The 23,355-nt window shown below is 45.5% G+C and overlaps 1 protein-coding gene across 2 annotated transcripts in view; it reads left to right on the forward strand.

Moving 5' to 3' along the window:
• Positions 1-23,142, forward strand: part of PRMT7 (protein arginine methyltransferase 7) — a 936,033-nt gene extending 912,891 nt beyond the window's left edge. For both annotated transcript variants that reach the window (XM_069653680.1, XM_069653690.1), the window contains exon 18: positions 19,016-23,142. In XM_069653680.1, coding sequence (XP_069509781.1) covers positions 19,016-19,177 — 162 coding nt within the window. In that variant the 3' untranslated portion in view covers positions 19,178-23,142. The remainder of the gene's footprint in view (positions 1-19,015) is intronic.
• The last annotated feature ends 213 nt before the right edge of the window (positions 23,143-23,355 follow it).

Raw genomic sequence — 23,355 nt, forward strand, 5'->3', positions numbered from 1 at the left:
TGAACTTTACGAAGTTTCTTGTGAAACCATCTCAATAGCTCTAGTTCATCAGAGCAGTCTTGGATACCCACTCAAGGAAGGGTTTTCCTCTGAAGGATAGTGTCTTCAACATTTGTCAGATTGCCACATAGTTCCAGAACTCCTCCTGTCAGCATCATCCTTCATCACCTTCTGGGTCTGGTGGCATCCTGCATTTTTGTGGCTGTGGTTGAGGTCATTGCAGTGGTTCCTTTGTTCCCAGTGGTCCCAGTTGGACCTGCTTTGAGTTTCAACTTGAGTCGTGCAGGATCTATCATGGTGGGCCCAGAGGAAAAACCGAAGAAAGGGAACCCTTCTGGCAACCTTCGCACAAACTAAAATAAAATGGATACTTCTTTAAAAGGCTGGGGTGCTCACCTTAGGGCTCTTTCTTGGTGGGTGTGATGTGTCCTTGGCGGAAACCATGTTACACATCTACCTGCTGAAGCAGGGGTTAATCAGGCTATCCCTGAAGGCCTTCCTTCCCCCAATTCCAGAGAAAAATGTGCTGATTTTGATGGTCAACATCGTGGCTATGCACTACCTCAACAAAAGAGGGGGGTGGGATTGTGTAGCTTTGATTCGCTACTTTGGAGAACAACATTTTCCTGTAAGCACCCTATCTACGCAGGCAAGAGAATGTTGTGGTGGATGCCCTGACCAATCAGGAATCAGTCCTCCCCAAGTGAGTGTTGTGCCAGGAGGTTCTTGCAGAAATATTTGACCTTTGGGGAACCCCTCAAGTGGACCTGTGGGAGGAGCCATCCATCAAAAAGAACATTACCTCAGAAAAGTAATGTTCATTTTAGGACAACTCTGCCTTCTAGTCTCTCAGACACCCTGGACTCCATACATGACTTCCTGCACGATATAAAAGGGTTGTCCAATGGCCTAAGATCGTTATACTGCATATAACCGTTAATGCAATGCCCTGACAGCAAATGCATGACAAATTCTTCTGAACGCAAATGAAATGGCATATGTTCTACATGGCATAGTGCAATGACATAGTAAAAAAGGCTGTTTAAAGCCTTTTCATATATTCCACCATCTCAACATTGCACAGCCCTTGTGCTGCTCTTAATCCAAGTTATCACCAAGTTATCACCCTGAGTTTCTGAAACCATCAGTAGACATCCAACAATTAAATATAGTGCACACGTCTTTTTTTTAAAATTGAAATTATATTTTAAAATAGGTAGCAATTATCTCACAACAGATTGGCAATACGAGTATAGTTGAAAGGTAATTCAACATTACAAACAGTATTCATCAAGGTTTCTAATGGATTCTTTCCTTGCACTAATTCCTCATTTATGATCCCGCTTCCAGCGCAGATGTTCTCGGGAAAGTTTCCCCCGGCCAGGAGTCGAGAATGGCTCTGCCTGATCCCTCTACGCTCCCTTCACCAGACATGACGTCGGAATTTGTATATATAGCGGCGCTGCACCACATGACCTCAGTTCCTTTTTTCCATGTACTTTGTTTGCTAATTGGGAACACGCTTGTCGATCTTCAATTTTTTTAAAACAATGCCATGCGTACTCTGTCAAAGGTCTCAGGCTTCAAGCCGTGTGCGGATTGCGGCAGGCAGAAATCGGTCTCGGATCCACATCGGACATGTCTATACTGCTTGAGCGAGGACCATCACACCCAAGATTGTGGGCCATGCCAGTCCATCCAGCTGAGGGCCCTCCGGGAAAGAGCAGCGAAGATCTTCACATTCATCCCCAAGACGAAGAGTGAGGCTCCACGGTCTCGGTTGAGGTCACACGCTGCGGAACGCTACGAAGAACAAGTGACTACGTGCAAGGAAAAGGAAAAGAAGACGCAGCATCAGAAGAGGCCCGTTCTCTGAGTGAGTCCTCACACTGGCATTAGTCTTCCTCTTCATGCATATGGCGCAGGTGCCTTTTTTGATCCAATCCTCCACACCTGAGGAATAGGAGAAATTCCCCTGAATTTGTGGGACATCTTTGCCAAGGCACCCTGGTGGTTCAGGCCTCGGCACCTCTGGTACAGGCGAAGGTGTGGTTAGCTTCAGCTACAGCGCAGCAGGGTCCCACCGGGGCTGTTGCTAGTGGCAGGGTACCCTCTGGGGACCACTCCCACATGCCTAAGAGCTCAGGCCTGGACCAGGCAGAGACCGATGTCTCTCAGAACTGACTCACCCTGCCTTCCGGAACGGTGGCCTCGGCACCAGCATAGTCTCCGTCGGTGGCGCCGACCGGTGTCATGGGCACTGTGGCTCTGCAAGGATATGTCCCACTCCCTAGGGACACCTTCATGTCAAAGATGTAAGACATCTGTGACTAAGAAGGTGACCAGGTCCCCTTTGGGAATGAGCCCATGGGCTCCAGGGAGGTGAGGGATTTCCCTGAAAAATGTTGTAGGGAAGGTGAGGATGGGCTGGGCCTGGTAGAGGATCTGCAAGGGACCAGTGGCCTTGACACCTCCCCAGAGATGGACATTTTTCCAGCTCCCACCCCAGGAAAGCCTCAAGCCACCTTAGTGTTTTATGGCTAAAGTGGCCAGTACTCTGGGGCAATCTACTCCATCCAGTTCCAAGGTTCAGTACGAGCTTTGTGATATTCTGGACGATGCCCCCAAGAAAGAAAGGCTCCTTCAGCTTCTTTCAAAAAGTTCTTTTTGTCTGGTAAACACAGTTCTATATTTCTTCTTATGACTTCTGGTAGGCTTGAAACTGCCTGGTATACTCCCCTGCCAGGACTTATCATTCACTTATGTTTGCCTGGTCTACTCCCCTGCCAGGTATGCCTGTATTCACACATATCATTGCCTGGTATACTATCCTGACAGGCCTTCTTGTATTCACACACAATTGTAATTGCCTGGTTTATTCTCCTACCAGGATTTCTTATAATGACACAGTGTTCCTCTTTTACTTCCACAGCTTTGCATACCCTTTTTGGTACAGTGTATCTCCTAGATAAATCATTTGATTTGGATTACCTGCATAATTGTATTCCATGCAATCATATCTTATTAGGGGCCATGTACCTTCTTGTTTCTCATTCAGTCTCTTTACTTTCTCTCCTTCTGTGGCTTTAATTATTATAGTTCGTATTTGGTGTGGTCGCCGGAACGCCCCATGGTCCTGACTGTGTTTGGGCTGATTCACCAGCTCTTGTTGACTTTCCCCGCCATGTTCTTGCTCAAGTGGCAAATGTATACCGCCTGCTTTCCTCACTGGACTGCTCTCACTTCGCTCCGGTCTCTACGCCAGCCTCGCCTCAGCCCGCGTGTCTCGATCTAGGTCCTTGTAGGTAAAACACTGCTTTCTGTGGTGCCGGCCCGCCCATGGGTTTTCCAATGGCTCCTACCGTGTCTGCGGCGCGACCTGTCCTCACAGTGTTTCTCTTCTCCCCTGCTGGCGAGCCACCCGTCTCTGCCACACTAATTCATGCTTCCAAGGGTCACAATCCTCGCGGTTGAATGAGACGTTTTCTCCCAAACAGCAGCAGCCCATATGACTTGGTTTCTGACTTTAAATCTCCTGCGTACAGGTGCACTTTGAAAAGAACTAGAACGCTCCTTGAGCTTGTGGCTCCTTTCGTTTTGCATTTTTCTTTCCCTCTTCCTCTTCCCAGTATTTGGGTGATTGTGGGAAAAGGAGTCCGTTGTTGTCAGGTGATGTAGATTACCTGAAAAATCACTTTCAACAGTTTGAAATGATAAACCAGTTCTATATGGTGAAATATGAAAACTGAAAAAGGGGGTCTTGAATCTTCAATATTTTAGACCAGGGATGGAAGTTTGATGACCAGTGTTTTGGAAAAGGGTTTCTCTAAGGGGGTGTAGATGTATGGCAATAGGCCATGATGATATTGGGTATAAAGGGGTCATTTTTCACTGGCAAATGGGGGACACCATGTCTCATCCATTGAAGCCATGACATCTTTTTCTTTTTTTTTCTTTTTTTTTATTAGTATTGGTTTAGTAAGTCAAACCTTACACTAAAAACACTATTTACATTTAGTTAAACCATCACATTGGTATAAAAGAAACAAAACAAAATACATATCTTACAAGCCATGACATCTCCCCAAGGCTGTCTCCTCCCTAGTGGTCCTCCCTCATATAGCCTCCCCCAGGGTCAGGATCAGGTAGTGGCTGCCATCCCCTGGTCGCATGGGATGGGAATACCGCCGGAGAATCAGTAATGGCTCCATTGGATTCATCACACAGTGGGCAGGGATCTTGTGAGGAAACACTGTCTTGCTCTGTTGGACCCAGCCTTTCCTTCAACCCATACTTTGCCTGAAAGTTTTGTGATTGAGGCTGCAATGGCTAGCTGGAAAACATCTACTTTCACGTCCCTGCCACAAGAAATGGAGAGTAAAAGGTTTGATGCATGGGGCAAGAAGGTTTTTGCATCGTGCAGTCTTTCACTGCGGGCCGTGAATGCCTCTCGCGCCATGCCGAAGTTCTCCTTCGGCCTTTGGACAGCGTTGGTCAATGCAGCTGAGTTCGTCCCTTAGGGAGAGATGAGGGATGGTTTCCAGTCCTTGGTCTCTAATGGCAAGGAGGTGGCACGCCAGATGCTACAATCAGGACTGGACACAGTGGACTGTTATAGCAGGTCCATGGCCACTAGCACAGTGGTCAGTCAGTGCAGACATGGCTGTTGGACATGCCTTTCGATGGCCAAAACCTTTTTGGAGCTAAGGCTGACACCGCCCTCCTGAAGGTCCAGTCGCCTAAGGCAACTGTTAACTCCTCGGGGCTAACAGTGCAACATCATTCCACATAGCTGTCGTCTCGGGGTAGTGGTTTTTGTCGCCTTTCTGCCTTTGCCCAGAGGTGCCGTGGTTAGTCTGCTCCAGGAAGAGGGCAGGGCAGACACTTGCAGCGAAGTAGAGGAAGGGGTAACCAGCTGGGTGGCGTTGCTGCAATTGCTGTCCCCGTCACATCTCTAGGGTTCCAAACCTCAGTGACTGGCTTTAACCACTCATCAACCGTGGGAGAGAGGCTTTCCTTGTTCAGCCCAAAATGGTCAAAGACCACGTCTGGCACTTGGGCCTTACGGGTCATCCAACAGGGATATTGCCTCCCATTCCTTCAGCGCCCCTTGGACCACGGCCCGCTGGCCACCCCCTTGTTTCCGGGTCCCCTCTTCCTGGAGAAGGTCCCTGAGGAGGTGTGTCCGCTTCTGCCAAAAAACGTGATCATGCTGTTTCTGTGCTCAGAACGAGGAAGGGTGCTATATTCTGGTGCCGAAGGAGGATGGTGGCTTGCGTCCCATTCTGGATATGCAGCTGCTGAACTTGTTCTTACTCAAGTTCAAGATGGTTACTCTAGCCCAGATCCTGCAAGCCCTCAATCTGCAGGACTGGTTGGTTTCCCTGGACCTTCAGGATGCCTTTTTCCATGTGCGATTCCATCGAAAGCACAGCAAGTACCAAGGTTCATAGTGCGTCAACACTATTACCAGTTCAAGGTCCTGCCATTCGGTCTTTCCTCAGCTCCCAGAGTTTCACCAAGCTGCTGGCAGTGGTAGAGGCTCGCCTCGGGAGGGAGGGTATTAATGTCTTTCCCTACCTTCCGAGCTTGCTCCACAGATCTGGTGTCAGAGAACCTGCATGCAGTCTTTTGCACAGCTTGGGTTTTTCCCTGAACTTCAAAAAGTCTCAGGTGTTGCCATCCCATTCTCTCTGATTCATTGCAACAGTCTTAGACACTCGTCTGGGTGGGGCTTTCCCGCCCAAGGATCGAATGGCGAACATCTTTTGGATGGTCAGTGTCCTCCAATCCCAGGAACAAGTCCGGACCTTGCTTTTCCTGCACCTTCTGGGCCTCGTGATCTCCTAAATCCTTGTGGTGCCAGAGGCGAGGCTGCGCATAAGAACACTTCAATGGCTTCTTTTTTGCCATTGGTCACAGCTTCAGGGCCACATGTCAGACCTTCTACAGATCTCAAACCAGGTGGCTCAGTATCTCGCGTGGGGGACCGTGTGAGACAACTTGCTGAGAGGTGCGTTGTTTCGACAATCTTGGCCCCAGGTATCTGTAGTCATGGACGCATTTCTTTTTATTTTTAACTCCTTTTATTATTTTCAACAATTAGAAACAACAACAAACAAGACAGTGGTTCTGTGATGCCACCCCCTACAGCTCATCTCAAGCCCATCTCCTGTTGTCATTATTATGCTGCTCATTCTCAATATCACATTTTTCACAGTTATAGTGCCCTCCTCAATGGTCTTTCACTCCCTTTGGTATAAAAGTGTACACCAAATCCCTACATGACTGCCATCAGTATTTATTCACAACATCTCCTCTTCAGAGCCATGTTCCCCTTCTGGGGCCTGCAGGACAAGATAGTGCTTATAAGGTCCCCAAATATCTTTAGGCTTAGCACAAGGGAGAACCATTCTCCCGTATTCCATTTCCATTTCAATAAAGAATATTTTCCTTCCACTGCACCAATATGGGACTTCTCGCTCTTGCCTACACCATTGCCACCCTCCTTTTAGCTAAAAGTAACAATAGTCTGATCAGCTTTCGCACCCACCCAGCAACCTGCTTCGCATATCCTAGTAGTGCCTCTTTCGTATCAGGCATCACCATCTCCCATATAATATCACTTAGTGCCCCAAAGACTTAACCCAAAAAATGAAATATTAAAGGGCAACCCTGCGCTACGTGTACAAAATCTGCCAATGTTGTGGTACACCAGGCACAGTCCCCTGGGGTATCAGGGAACAATTTGTGCAGTTTTGCTGGTGTATAATAGTCTTGGTAGAGGTATTTAAAATGAATTAGCTTGAACTTACTGTTAAGGGCAACCTTCCTTGTCTGCGCACAACAGTAGTTCCACATATAATAGTATCACCCAGAGATTCCTCCCAGTGTCGAGCGTATCGGCTACCTCTGGTTCGTCCGGAAAGGTGGAGAATAGGCCCTTCAGTGAGTCCCTCAACCTGAAGTACAGCAATAAATCCAAAGGTGTAATGACCCCTATACTGTGCAGCCCCATCACAGTCAGGAACTGCCCGTCTAAGAAAAGGTCACAAAAGCATGCTATACCCTTGAAACACTTGTGTATAGGCGCGTTACAAATGCCTTATCATATCATATCATATCATACCCAGCCGTTTCATGCATTTTGCGTATCCGAGCTCAGTAGTCAATGGCAGCCCTGCAATGTGGACGACCGGCAGCTTAGGGTAGTAAAGAACCTCCCCTCTCCCCCACTCCTCAATGCGAACCCACCATCTGCAAGACAACTCCACCATATTTGTTACTTTAGATGACCTTCCAGAGCAGTTGATATTATTGCCCTTAACAAGAACAGTGCCACCAACTCCCTTTCCACATGCCTCCTTTCTGCCCATCACTCAAACGAATATGCCAGAAACCCTGCTTAAGCCACCTCATAGTACAACTCAAAATCCGGTAAAGCTAGCCCCCAAACCCCCTATCTAATGGCACAACTAGATTCTTCCATGATATATGTGCCTGTTTGCCCGCTGTGAGAAACCTGAGGCGTTTCTGCCAGGTTATTCCCGGGGATCCTTTGTTCAGGTGGCCTAGGGAGGGCCATCGCTCTTGGATCCCAACCCTGGGGGTGGATGAGCGGGGGAGGCTCACCTGGGGCAGGGGGTCCTTGGAGACTGCAAGAGGAGTGCCCTTGGGATAGGAGACGCAGTATCCCATTTTTCCAATGCACCCCGACCCGATATCCCAGCAGTCTTTATGGGATGTTGTCACCAAAATAAACCCCCCCTAACCACAAGCACTTTCTCTTACAGAAAAGACAGGGAAAATACAGGAAATCCCAAATTACCTTTAAAACCCAATAAGAATTATACCTCTCAACATAATCCCATTCCCCTATTGAAATCCACAAAGACTGGGACAAGGAAGAGGCAGATGGGAGTCATGAGGATTACCCTAGGAATCCATGGACAATGGATTCCTATGGGCAGTCTCCATGTTGTCCCGATAATGAGGTCAGGCAGAGTCAGGCAGGGAGGGACAACTATTCATACCTGACTCCAATTAACTCTAACTGGGAGTATAAGAGCAGCAGCCAGGAACAGAATTGTGAGCGAGTCAGGGATGCTGGAAGGTACCAGAGAGCAGGAGACAGCCCTAGTGAGCTGGAGAGACCCTTGGAGGTCTGGAGGAGGAGAAGAAAACCACCCAAACACTGGCCCTGCTACCAGAGAGGAGATTGCAGTTTGGAGGAAAAAACTGTCCCTCCAGAAGGCAAGACCAGCGGCAGCTGGGGTTGCCTGGCAGTACCAACAGTTAAACTCCTTTTGGCCACGTAGGTGGACCCAAGTCTCTGAGGGGCAGAGGAAGATGCCCTAACCTCCTACAGACATCCCCTTTTGGCTCATGCAGCTCCCAAAGACCGAAAGTGCCATTTCGGGAAGCAACGAAGTGGGAGCAAAATCGTCCCAATGCATTCTGCGACTAGTAGTCCCAAAACCTTTTTGTTAAAATTGTGACTTTTGGGAAGCAGAGTCTGAGCCCGGCAGAGGGAGAACCTTGAAAAACTTCAAGAAAGTTCCGAGCCCGACAGAGGGAGACCCAGTGGTGAAACTACAAGACACAAATAAAACCTTCAAGACCAGCTGCATAGTGTTCTGGTGCCAGATGGGTGCTCATGTGAAAGGCTCTGGCTGATCCGCCTTTGTTTTGCATTGAAACTACAAGAACCAGAAGGTTGTGCGAGAGCCGTAAGAAGAATGTCAGTGGTCCAACAGAGGTTGAGCAACATCCGCTGTACAGTCGAAAGTCTTTGACCGGCAAGTAATTGAAAGCTAAAGGAAATGAATTCTGCATGGTGAGAGAGAAGATTGGCAAAAGTGAACCCGGCAGAAGGATGCCATTGAGAGGGGTCAGCACCCAGAAGAGGGGGACCCAGGGGTGAAGGCATCCCCCACCGAACATTTGAAAGGAACTTAGGTTTTGTTATTTTTGGAACCCATCAGGTCCCTGAAGGAAAGAGACTTTTTTTATAAACAAGAGACTTACCCAAGGAAGAACCTGACACTTGCCAGGGAACTGTCCGCTTGTGCTGGGAAAGCTCAAGCGTGTGCTGTGCACAGGACTGCCACTTTATCCCGTGCTCAAAACGTGGGTAAGAGAGATCCATGGCTAAAGCCCATTCTGTTTTATAATTTGAGAACACTCCTTTCTTCACTGAAAACCCTATCCCACACTCTTTCTGTAATTAGTTTGAAGGAATTGGCAATCATTTTATTTAGCATATGCCCTTTTACTTTGACCAGACGCCACAAGGACTGCCTTATTTTTCATTTGATGGTCAAAGTTTGCTCCCATCTTAGATTTAGATTAGATTAGGCTTTTTTCCAACCTACATATTGTTTAAATAAACACCCTTGAATCGTGATCACTTGTGTCTGTCTTTACTGTTGCCTCCATGAGTTCCTTACACCGCCCAGACAAACCTAGATATTTCAGACTGCACTGCCCGAAAAAACGACTTCGATACCGCTACAGGAACGTTTAAAAACACATAAATAAATCGCAGGAGCAAGACCATTTTTACCAACAATTTTCTTCCAAATAGATTAAGTAGGAGGCTCATCCATCTAATTTGCTCTTTTCGGTGTGTTCCAGTACCTAGTCATAATTCTGCTTATACAAAACCTTAGTGGAAATCGCAATGTCTATCCCTAAATATCTGATATAACTCATGTGCCACTGAAAACCAAACTCAACTGCAAATTTCCCTCTGCATTCTGTGTGGGGGAAAAGCACTGATTTTGCTACATTGATTTTCAGACCTGAGAAGTCTCCAAATTCCAGACGACCTGAATAATCAGCCCTAGATTATTGTACGGGTTATTGATATACAACACCTTATCATCTGCATATAGAGAGACCAACAGCAACAATGAAACCAAAGATAAATCATGTTCTCCCATCACTATTCTTTGTAACCCCATAAATAAATAGGGCCTGCAACCCTTTCTGAGACCAGAAAGTAATCCAGTCGAGAAGCAGATTGGTGGACCATGGAGGCAAACGTGTAACCCCCTCTGTCCCTCATGTCTGGCCCTCCATATGTCAGTCAACTCCCATGTCCAACTGAGATCCTGCAATGTGTGGGCCGATTTTGGATGCGATCTAGGACTCCCTCTCATTTTATCCAAATCACGATCTAGCTGTGCGTTGAAGTCACCAGCCCATATAATCACCCCATTGGGACTTTTGTCAAGTTGCCGAGCGATCCACTCCAATGTACTTACCGTGTCCTAATTAGGACCATAATAATTAACCAAGGTAACTACCTGAGCATACAGGGCCCCTGTTACCAATAGCACCTGCCCTTCCTGGTCCCGAACCACCTCTGTCAATCGGAACCCATGGAGCTATGTATCAGTATACAGACCCCTCTGGAATAGGAGCAATAGATTGAGAAATAGCAGTGACATCCCCACCCCTGCCCAAATCGTAACCACACTCGATGTTGTTAAATGCATCTCCGGAATGAACGCTATATCGATCTGATGCTGTTTCATATATGGCAGTACTTTGTGGGACTTAGAAGGGCAGTTCATCCCCCTGACGTTCCATGTCATAGTTTTTAAGTACTCAACACATGCTTATCTGCATCAATGCATCAATCACAGCAGTCTCTGAGTATACTCGCATGTGTCTCTTTACTCGTCATGTCCATCCCATACAACAATGAAAAACTAAAATCTGAGCAAGGGCGATCCCCCGAACCACCATCTCCTCCCAAAAACACCCCAAACACTCCCTGCCCCCTCCCCACCGGCTACCCCAACTGGCCAGTTATCCCCTCCCCACCCAAAACAAGTGACTGACATATGCTCTCGCACAAGGGCTGCTTCAGCTCCCAGCCACCTCAACACCCCTTAACAGTATACTCTCCACTCATTATCTGGGAATAAACAACCATGTTCGGCTCACTCATGCTTCACAGGGAGTCTCCTTCACGATTGTTATTGCCCCTGCATCTCGGGGCTCTCTGCAACAATTCAAGGAAGGTATTGGCTTCATCCAGAGTTTGAAAAAACATCCCACGCCCCTCATGTTCCAGCTGGGAAGAGCATGGGGTATTTCAGCCCCCTCTCCCTCAGTCGTTTCATCTCATCAATGTATGTTTGCCTGAACACCTGTACCTTGTCCGAAAAGTCTGGAAAAAGCTGGATAGTACTCCCCTTATATGTCAATGTCATGATTCCTGCCCCTCATGTCCCCAGCCCTCCAAGATGTCAGGTTGGAGCCAGGCCACGATCACCTACATGGCCCTCAAGGGCCTCTCCATCCCTCCCAAACCCACTTGGAGTCAGACTTGGCGCTTGTGGCACCAGACTCACTCACTCCCATAGGATAACATTGGGGATTGGACTTGTAGTGCATTGATGGGGACAAGATGGATGCCCCCACATATTTCGGTTCCCAGAACTGCATGTGCAGTCTAGTCTTTTGGGTGTGGTTCAGCCCAGAGACACCTGGGATACCCAGAGACTATTTAAGCCACGCCCAGGCTGAGAAACATGCTTTGTGTTTTCTGCACCTGCAGCGTGACACTCACCGTGTTCGGATCGGTCTCCAGTAGGCCTGCATCTTTCTTCTGCGCTCAGCTCCTGCAAGAACAAGAACACTGTTAGGAACAGCCTTACCTTGCAGCGCTTCTGCCCATCATTCATCGCTCCTTCTGTTCTGCGGGCTTCTTCGGCCGTGTCAATCCCATCCCGGCAAGCCGCTTCCTAAGGAAAAGGGAAAAGAACAGAAAAAAGGCATTAGTAAGCATTCAGCAAATCTTCGCTATATTTTTAAAGACAGTACGAGCTTCAAACGCTTACCTGAATCCCAGCCGCTCTGGGGGAACTCTGTCTCCGGAACTTCTCATCCATCTGCAAGAGGGAAAAGACACTCCAGGTAAGCGTGGAAACATCTAGAGGCGCTGCATACCGCGCTTACTCACCGCATTTCTTCTTAATAACCAGCATCCACGCTGAAAACGTTGCAGCACCTAAAAGACACAGAAAAAGAACTCCGTTCAATACAAATACGAAAGGGTCGCATCGCGTATCGCGCTCTCACTCACCTTCAGCGCTACTCATCTCAGCAGCACGTAGCCATCCCCGGACGCCGGCCATCATCTATGGAAGGAAAGGAACGAAGTTAGAGAACTGTTCAAAAGACTCATTATACTTACCTGTCGGACTCTTGCAAGTGAAGTAACTAGGCCGCAACGAGCCTGCATTAATCAACGCGCCCCTGCGCTGAAAGCAGGACGGAGAGCACACTTTCCAAGAAAACAAGGTGAGCTGTGGATCAAAGGGAAGGGTTGGACCCGGGGGAAGAAGAGTTTCAAGCACACAGAGACAATAGGGAGTTAAACTCTACCAATCCTGTGTTTCAGGCCCAGTCTCCAGTCGAGTAGACTCCAGGGAAGGGTTCGAGGTCGTAAGAGGTCAGAACAGGCTGAGTGATGTCCCCGTGGATACCAGGTGAGCGTTACAGACAATGAATCTAGGGCTAGGTCTCTGTCCTGATAGTTCAACATGTGGGCTATGATTGGTCTCGCCGGTGCTCCAGGAATCGGATGTCTCCCACTGGGGATTTGGTGCACCCTTTCCATAATGAAGACCACAGAGAAGTCCTCACCACCAAGTGCTTCGCGTCGGATGGACTCAACCAGGGGCACCATAGACCTTTAGTTTACAGACTCTGGGATTCCCACTATCCTCAGTTTGTTCTATCTGGAACGCGACTCCAAATCTTCATGCCTTGCAGTCAATTCTTTAAAGGAATGGTTCGCCCAAAAATTTAAATTATTATTGGCCAAAAAGATGGGCAATAATAAAAAAAAATATTCACCCTTTTTTTTTAAGTTCCTATGTAAAGTTTTGAGAAAAGCTGCATCTGCTATTTTTTTTTTAAATAAACACTAGCTGCATTTTTTTTTTCTAAGTTTTCCGGGCTGGAGGAGCGCCTTAAAACTTAGAAATAAAACCGCAGCTTTAAAAATGTTGTATTTATGTTTGCGGTAGCTTTTAAAGCTACCGCAAACATAAATACAACGTTATTGTGTTTGAAAAGGCTGTGGTTTTTCTTTCTAAGTTTCTCAGGCTCCTCCGGCTCAGAAAACCTAGAAAAAAAACGCAGCTAGTGTTTATTTTTTTTTTAAAAAAAATAGCACTTACCGAGATGCAGCTGCAGCTTTTCTGCCTGTAGTCTCCGGTCTCTGTCCTCCGAGTCCCGGCACCAATGAAGGAAAAGCCACCCAGTGGTAGCTTTTGTTTACTACAGCTGGCTGGCTTTTCCTTCATTAGTGCCGCAAAAGCAAGCACAGGCGGGCATCCATTTCACAAAATGGATGCCCCCATGTGCTTCCTTTTGTAAAGTTTGAGCTTCATTTGCTCAAAACTTTACATAGGAACTTAAAAAAAAAAGTGTGAATATTTTTTTTATTATTGCCCATCTTTTTGGCCAATAATAATTTTCGGGCGAACCATTCCTTTAAGAGCCTTTTTAATCTGAACGAAGTCACGCAACGCGGCTGAGGATTCATCTTCCACAGCAGAAACTCTGCCTTCAACTTCATCCAGCCTCGCCCCATGCATATCCAAGCATACCTGCAACATCTGGTTCGATGAAGAAACCACAGCCTCACAAAAATCCCTTACCAGCCAACTAACAACAATGAAACTACATCAGCTGGTCAAAGGAGCAACCCACACGGCAGGACATACACTAGACGCAATCTTCGCCAACAGAAAACGAATTACCCCGGCGCAACCGATTCGGATCCTCTGGAGCGACTACCTCATCATCCCCTTCGTAATCAAACTACCCTCCCCAATAACCAAGAAACAAGAAAAGCTACCGATCATCATGAAAAGAAACTAGAGAACCATAAAAAAACTCCAACTTTACTGAACAACTGGAGATCACCAAACCAAAAACAACAACCATGGGTCGAAGCTGATCTAGACACTAAAATAGATATACTTTACAACTGGATCACCACAACAATCGATGAGATTGCCAAAGAAAAAACCTTTCAATCCATCCTGCAAAAGAGCAACGGCAAAATGGTTCACCCCACTACCAGGCGCCATGAAAAGGAAAAAACGAAAACTAGAACTAGAATGGAGGATCAATAAAGACTGCGGAAAAAAATCAGTCTTCAACAACATACCCGTTCATACAAAATGGAAATGCAAAAAGGAAATACTATGACAACAGAATCCTCAAAGCACCAAACACCCAAAAAGAACTATTAGAAATCATAAACGAAATAAAAAACCCACTCGGCGACAACAACGCTCCAATAACATCGAAGAAATTATGCAGTGACCTCGCAGACCACTTCAAAAATAAAATCATGACCATCCAACAGACCATACAAAACAGACCATGCAGCCACAACACTGAAGACACCCACTGACGCAAGAAACACCAGAACAAACTCTGAAACCTCCCGCACATATCAGTGGAGATCTTCATCAAACTGGTAATTCAAAGCAACAAAAATCAGGCTCCCCCGCAGATCCCTACCCCCATGACATCTACAAATCAATCCTCTCACAAGGCACACCAATGGAATACTATAGGAACATCTTCAACTAATCAATCTCAACAGGGAGAGTGCCACAAGCCTTCAAATCAGCATACATCAAACCACTCCACAAGGACACAGCAGGAAACGTAGAGGACCTCTCCAAACTACAGACCCATCTCCAACATACCCTACCCAGCTAAACTCCTGGAAACACACAAATATAGAACAACCCAAGAATTCATAGAAGAACACTGCCTATTAAACCAGGCACAAGTAGGCTTCAGACCGATGAGAGGAACAGAAACAGCACTTATTTCAATCTGGGATGATCTAAAGGCAAACGTAGACTCAAACAACAGCACAGCTCTGATACTTTTAGAACTCTCTGCGGCATTTGACACAGTTAACCACGACATCCTCATCCTGAGACTGTAAGAATTCGGAGTCAGCGACAACGCCTTACTTTGGATCAGATCCTTCCTAACAAACAGACCAGAAACAATATGGATGAAACCTTACAAATCAAGCCCACGAGAATAGTCAGGCGGAGTCCCACAAGGATCATCCTTCTCATCACTACTATTCAACATCTACCTGTCACAGCTTATCAAAATCATCGAAAGGCATGGCCTCACCTGTTGCAACTATTCTTACGACACACAAATAATCTGTAAAATACAAGACTCACAAGAAGACAACTCAACACTACAGAACTCCCTTCGTGAAATTTAAAACTGGATGAACTTAAACTACCTCAAACTCAACCCAGGAAAAAACAGAAATAATGATCATCACAAAAAACAGAGAAGACCACCTCTACATTCCATGGCCAACTGAACGTGGTGAAACCCCAGCCCCATCATCGATTGTAAAAAAGAAAAGGAAAAAAAACCTGGGAGTCCTGATGGACAACAAATTCACTCTAGAGCCACATGTAAACGCCCTAATCAAGAAAGGCTTCTTTCTCCTGCGAACAGCTAAAAGGATCCTACCATTCCTCTCATTCACGAACAAAACAACTACCGTCATCACTCTCATCATGTCCAGATTAGACTACGCCAAACAGCTTATATCTAGGCATGCCTGAACAACTCGTAAATAAACTCCAACACATACAAAATGCGGCGGCCAGACTGCTCCTTAAACTACCTCGAAGATAACACATCACACCAGCGCTGAAAACGCTACATTAAGTTCAAATCAATGTGCATAATGCACAGATAATGCACAGAGCAATCCATGACCAAGGTGCAGAGTTCCTTCAAAGAAAACTAAACGTACATCACACTTCAAGGCCACTCAGATCCAGCAGCGACATCCGTTTGGAACCCAAATCATACAACAAGAGAAAACTCAGAGGATCATCTTTCTCTCACTACGCCCCAAAAACCTGGAGCGAACTACCAATGAACATATGGAACACAAGAGATCACCTACAGTTCAGGAAACTCCTCAAATTATGTCTCTTCACCCCATAACCAGAAGGAATGCCCATGTGGACATGCACAGCAGAACTAGGCTGAGAGAGGAACCTATCCCAACTCCACAAGCCATCGACCCTAAAAGTAGTAAGGATGTACGGATCTACAATTTATCCACTTATCAACTAAAAATAAACCATATCGAATCATACCAAATAACATCCACAGATCAATCGGGAAGGAAGGCAAGGCATGACCTAGCAATAACACCTGGCCCACCTCGTAAACACAGGCAGCAATGGACTACCGACAGTAAATCGATAGGAAGGAGCAGGGAATGATAATACAACACCACTACCTAAGCAGGGATAATGATCACCCCCCAACCCCCCGGATGTACTAAGCTCCATAACTTCACACCCCCTGAAACTAGACAGTCAGGAAAGGGAACAGAAAGAATACACCTACCCAATGGACTACCAACAGTAAATAGATAGAAAGGAGCAGGTGTCTGAGATAAAGTCAAAGATGTTCAATTTGTTGTTGGAGACAGACCTGGCATTGATGAGTATGCAAGAGAGCAGGTTCGATTGCCGGGGGAGGAATTGCGGGTAAAAGCAGGGGTTTGGTGTGTGCGTTGTTGGAAAAGAATGGTGAGTGGGAGGGCCTGACCGGACTAGGTTAGTGAGGTGCGTTGTTGTATCACAGGGGGGCGCAAGGAGTGGGGATGTGGCAGAGGAAAGAATGGGGGTTTTCAGAGAAGGGCATGGGAGAGCGGTAGGTGGGCATATGAGATTTGGGGGTCTTGGGGAGAGGGGAATATAGCTAGGACAGGGTTGGGTGGGGAGATTTGGGTTGAGTATAGAGGGGGCAAGGATTGGGATCTAGGATGGAGCAGGGGAGAAGAGAGCGGTTGGTAGGTTCTGAGGCGGACAAGACCATATCCCTTTGGTGGCGTTTGTGCGGCTAGAGGGGTGTGGGTGAGAGTGGTGTGTTGGCTAGGGCGGCCCTTGCTGCACTTAGCGATGGGAAGTGCGAGTTGGTGGGTGTGAGGGGAAGGTTGTGAGGGAGATGTGGGAAGAGGGAGAAGTGGAAATATTTTTGGTGTGTGTGTGATAGTGGTTGGGTGGGAGGGGCTGGAGAGCAGAGATGGTGTTTGTTTTCATTTATAGCTCACCAGCGTGGAGCTCTGATTTGGGGGAGAGAGATCGGGCTTGGACGGGTGGGTAGTGGGGTGGTTAGATTTGGGGGTTAGCAGAGAATTTAACTGGGTGTGGTGAAGGGGGTAGAAGGACTGCGTGCATGGTTGGAGGAGAGGGATGGGCTAGTTGAGTAAGAGGGGAGATTTTGTCTGAGTATGCACCCAGATTCAGAACTCACAGAAGAGGGCAAATGCACCTAGATTTAAAGTACACAGAAGTGGGCAAATGTATCTAGATTCAAAACTCACAGAAGATGACAAATGCACACAGATTCAGACACAAAGCAGTGGGAAAATGCACCTAGATTCAAAACTCACAGCAGTGGGAAAATGCTCCTAGATTCACAACTCACAGTAGAGGGTAAGATTCAGACACAAAGCAGTGTGAAAACCGAAGATGACAAATGCACACAGATTCAGACACAAAGCAGTGGGAAAATGCACCTAGATTCAAAACTCACAGCAGCGGGAAAATGCACCTAGATTCAAAACTCACAGTAGAGGGTAAGATTCAGACACAAAGCAGTGTGAAAATGCACCTTGATTTAAAATACACAGCAGTGGGAAGATGCATCTAGATTTAAAACTCACGGCAGTGGGAAAATGCACCTAGATTCAAAACGCATGGTAGTGGGAAAATGCACAGAAGAGCACCGGATTCAGACACACAGAGCGGGGCAAATGCACCTAGATTTAAAATAAACAGCGGGGGGAAGATGCACCTAGATTTTAAACTCGGAGAAGTGGGAAAATGCACCTAGATTCAAAACTCACAGAAGAGGACAAATACACCTAGATTTAAAATACACAGTAAATCACTGTGCAGAATGTAAAAACAGTACAGTACTGGAAATGCAAAGTAAGAGTAGTAGGGTTTTAATTGAACACAGTAATTGCTGTGTTCACGGCCTGTACCTTAATTGCCATTGTAGGTTGGTCTTCGGGGGGCGTCCTAGGGGAACAGGGTCAACCAGGTAGAAGAGCTGCCTCAGTGGGAGCTGACCTGGGCTGTAGCCTGTTGCTGGCTGCACAGGCAATTGGCTGCCCTAGCAAAGACTGTATAATGGACTTACTAGATCACGTGAAATGACACACAGACCAATAGGCTGCAGGGCGGGACGGGGAGGTGGAGGGAGGGAACAGGAAGCACACAAAGGATGGCAAAACCCAAGGCCAAAAACGAAATTCAACACAGTGAATCTAGGCTAAATTCACCTGATGGATCTGCAGTTGGAGAGGCAGACAAATGGGTCTGCGAGCTCTTGTATAGGAATATAAACTCTCCTGTGAACACCTTTTTTTTGTTGGTATTAATTAGTCACGTCAAAGGAGACACGGATCAATGGGCTGCAGGGAGGGAGGGAACAGGAAGCACACGAAAGATGGCAAAACCTATAGACTCATCAAAGGCAATTTCTAATAAAATAAGAAATGTAGCACAAAAGGGTCAACGAATGTGCCAAGCATCATGGAAACAAAAGAAGCTCCTAGAAGCAACATTTGACTGCTTATTCCAATTCCTACACATTGCTTTCTACAACATGGCTGATGCTATAGCATAGCTTTCACCATGATGAACTCTTTGGCTGACGGACCAACTGATTGTCACAAGAGTCACTCTAAATTCTGCTGCATGAACTCTGGCAGCCATACCTACAAATAGCCTCTGATTGGCAAATGGAAGTCTGCTGGCAGAGTGTGGATACCCTTTTGATGGTTCCTATTGAGGCATTTATGTCGACCCCCATATTGAGCAGGAAACTGATGTCTTTCAGAAAGCTGCTTTGGGTCTTCTCAATCTAACCTCACTTTATTCTGTTTTTTCTGCAGGGTAACTGCCAGTGGAGTCCTCATCGTAAGCAAGCCGTCTATTTCTTCAGTTCAGTGATTGAGCCAGTGACCGAAATGATCTGCCCTACTGAGGTGGCCTACTCTATTTGTTTTAACCCAAAGACTGGCGAGATTGGCATGGAATTTAAATCAATTTTCTGAGACTGTTTTACCTGATGTTTTTATTGAACCATTTGTATTCAGTTTGCCTAACAGTGATTTTACTTTTTTATTTAAATACCCGGAGGAAGATATGTGTAAGTTTGTGAAACCTATTTGTGTTTCAGCAACACAGGCTTTCTAACTGTGGCTTTATAACATAATTTGGGACTATTTACAGGTTCTCCTAATAACAAGAGGAACCCCTTATTTCAGCTTGTACATACCACCTTTCTTTCCATAAATGCACCAATTACTGACTGTAGAAAGCTTCCCCAGGATGATGGGCGTGCTGCCAAAAGCCCCTCCCATGTACAGTTTTTGATTTGAAGATTTTAACTCACAAAACTAATTGTGACACAATAGAGCGATTATCATGACACATTTGTGGATATGTACATCCTTCGTTAAGAGATGTCCTAGCCACATTTTAATTGGTATTATTTAAATTCCAAATGAAGATGGCTATGTAGAGAAACCATTATCGCTGCAGTTACTCTTGTTCTGATTCTTTGCTATTTCCAACTGAAAATATTTCTTCGTTAAGTAGTTATTTTAAATGATCCACTGCCAGTACTGAGTACAGCTGTGCAGCTGATCCTCCAATCCTTAACCTTTCCTTTCACAGTCCAGTTTCCTGTTTTCATGTGAATGGAGTGGAGCACAGCTTGCTTTGCAGTCATTCCAGTTTTTGTGTGCCAGTAGCTTCTACCTTGGTTTATTGTTTTCAATTTCTAAGCATTGGGCTACCTTTCATTGTGTACCAACTGACAAATATGGTTGTTTTTACTTAGCCCGCCGCCAAATGCTTACGCTGTTGATGATGCAAACTTGCTTAAAGACTGCCTTCAGATTTTCTTCCTGGTCAATTTCTGTCTGCCTTGTGCCTACATTTCACAGACTTGCACATTATAATCGGGTGTTAGAAGAAACCAAGGAATAGACCCAGCAGGCTGTTATCTCGTGTAGGATAGCTATTAGTCATCTCTCATGATGTCATGATTTCTTCCAACCCCTTAACTAAAATGTACAATGGGAAACATTGTGAAAGGGAATTTTTCTAAAGACACTTTTTTATCTCATTGGCTTGGGTGCGTTGGATACCTAGTTCTCCCTCTTCCCTCCCTAAGCTTTTTTGCTCCTCACTTTACTATTCCTGTGATAGGGAGAAGAGGAAGAACCTGGTGAAGGATCCTCCCCTGGCAACAACACAACAAGCCCTTTGTCTCACTCTCCATAGATCTCTTAAACTCTGTTGAAGGCCTTTAGGAGTTCTTGCTCTCCTAAAAGACTACAAATAGACTAGGGTGCTCTACAGAGAGCATATAAGAAACCCTTTGAGGGTTTCCTAACTCCAACAGCTGAGTGCTACCTCCGACCTAACACTATCTCCAGTGTTCTTTACTCCAGACACAAACATTGCTGATAATCTGAGATCCGCACCTGAGTTAGAGTAAGCGCTCCCCTGGACCAACTTCGGTAACACTTGGGCACCTGCCGAAGGTGTTGCAAGTCTTGAAAGTACTGCAGCATTGGATTCTATCATGCTCTGCCTTTTCTGTTTATAAAGGTGCCATCTAAAAGCTCTTTCAAGCGTTCTTCCAGTCCTTCGGAAAATGATAACGTTCACAGGTTAATAGTTCCTTAGTTTATAGTACGTTTTTGAACCCAGGCCAAAGTACAGCTTGGGCTTGAGAGAGCCAGATGTTCACTAAATACCACTAGCCAAGTCATGAATAATAAACATAGAGCACCTTGGAGGCAACATAAAGGATGACACAAGCTCAGGCTTTTGGAAATGCTTACTGGCACCTACAGATTCTCTGCTGTCTCCAGCTTCCAACTCTCCACTCATCTAGGCCCCAGCAACCCTAAATAGAATGTGTTGACTGAAGCCTAATTTCTGTCTTGTGATTCGTAGTGCGGGGAAGAAGTCTTGTATATGTGCACAGTTGGTTTTCTGTACAATCAAGGGAGTATAGGGCAAGCCACTTAACTAGTGGTCTAGCCTGGTTGTGTTGCCAGAAGTGCTGTTGTATAGTTAGTCTTTATCCGTGCCAGTCTAGGGTGAGGCCAAGGGTATGTTTCCACATCTTGCTAATCCTTTCATAAGGAGGTGGAGACATTGTATGTCTACTGCAGAAAATCATATAAAAATGGAGGCTGTGTGCTCTGCCAGTATAGCATTACCTCAGTCATGCCAGATACAATCTTTACACTTATTTTGCTCTTTTGTAAATAAGGTGAGACATTGACAAGTAAGTAGGTAGAAAATTAACTTTGGACAACCAAAATGTACAGAGACAAAGCAACCATGGTTTCTGGTATCTTAAGCAGCAGCATTCTTGGTTTAGTAATTTCATTTTTAATATGTAAAAGGACATGGTCAGTCAATGAGAAAATTGTATTTGCCCTTTTTAAGTATTGAGTATTTAGCAATGCACGGTGGGAGAATTGACAGTGAGCTACTGAAGCATTCTTCTTAATTATTCGCCCTCTTCTGGCTCCATTCCATCCACACAGGCAAGGTATGCCGGCCTGCCAAACCAAAGTTATGTGCACACCCAAGCCACACAGATCTCTCAGTGAGCAGAAGCCCCCCACTGTCTCCGGGCAAGGTTGAAAGTGAACCTAATTTTTTAAAAGAGGTTGCGCAGTCTTGTCATTTTTCATGCCTCCCTGGCTGGCTGTTGTGCACCTTCTTTCTATTACTGATTGGCACACAGAATCCAGGCTTCCTGGGATTTTACTGACCCACCTACACCCTTCCCCTTCAACCAATCTTAATTTATCACTGCCAAGTTTCTGAAAGGACTCCACCAGATTGGTTGTCATTGTTCCACAGCTATTGGTGAATTTATTATGTGAGAATACAAAACAGCAGCTTAAACAGTTTCCTTTCTTATCACCGAGTCACAAGAATTTAACAAGTCGGTTACAGCAGACATAATGTAAAATAGGAGTACTGCAGTTACATAACAGTAACTATCTCAATTAGCTTAGTCAATTATATCAGTGTACTTCTTTCTAGAGATCTTTCTTCTTCATAATTAGTTTAAAATGTGTATTTTATTGGTTTAACGCTAAGGCATTCGCGTCAGAAAAGTTTGTTCTTGGGGACAGTTATATTTCGACGTCATTGTTTCTGTGAAATGATAAAACGCAGGTATGTGAACTTGTTTCTTAAATTCTTGAGAGTCTCTTTGCTGTGTAACACGTTGTATTGTCCAGCCTACAGGCATATGTTACATTAAGGTATTGTGATTACTTCAATGCAATGCGTTTTCATAAGCTGGCTCCATAATCTAGTGGCAGATTCCCGTGACATAAAAACAAAACTGCTGTGTACTAGCATATACAGTTTAAGTTCCTTACCCTACAGTGAACAACTGCTATTTATTAGTGTGTAGTTATATTATTATAGAACTTCATATTCAATGTGTTGTTTGAAGTGGTAATTGGCTATATATTGCTATTCTTCATTTGGGTGTTCTTGTAAGCATTTTCACTTTACAATCTAAGATGTGTGTCCTACAAGGAGTACTGTCATTAGAATCTCCCACTATCACCCAAAGACTATCAATTTTGACACACTTTGACATCTTCTCATTATATCTGCTGTGCTGATTTCTCACATGGTTTGTGTTAGCCTATTGATCGAGCTCTGAAGACTGACCGTTCCATGCCAAGAGCTCTGGAAGATTGATCTTTGTTTGGAAGTAATTTCCTTTGTGTTTGTCTGTTTTAATCATGCACTTTGACCATCACATTTTCAAACATCTATCCAGACAAGGTTGTCCATTTTATGAGTCGCAAAGGTCCTCCAGTTAGGACTGAATATGATGGCTTGCTGAAATTATTGGTTTTGTTTTCAATCCACCAGGCATCATAATGATTTATAAAACAAACTTTCCTTTGTTTAAGGAGCTGCACAAACTAAGAAAACACATTAAACAGCTGTGTACAAACTGAATGTTTCCTGTCTTTATTGAAGGTGGGCATTATTAAAAGTCATACCAACGCCTTTGTTCTGCCCAGATGTCCTCCAAATTAAATCAGTTACTAATTCTTGTTCTTGGATCTCTTTAAGTAGCAATAGGGTAGATCCTACAATGGTTTTCTGTTCATCGCTTTTTTTGCATTTCCAAGTCTTTCTCCCAAAGAGCTGTATTCCCCAGCAT

The sequence above is a fragment of the Ambystoma mexicanum genome, chromosome 1p, assembly GCF_040938575.1.
Source record: "Ambystoma mexicanum isolate Mex_15411 chromosome 1p, UKY_AmexF1_1, whole genome shotgun sequence".
In the NCBI taxonomy this organism is placed as follows: Eukaryota; Metazoa; Chordata; class Amphibia; order Caudata; family Ambystomatidae; genus Ambystoma; species Ambystoma mexicanum.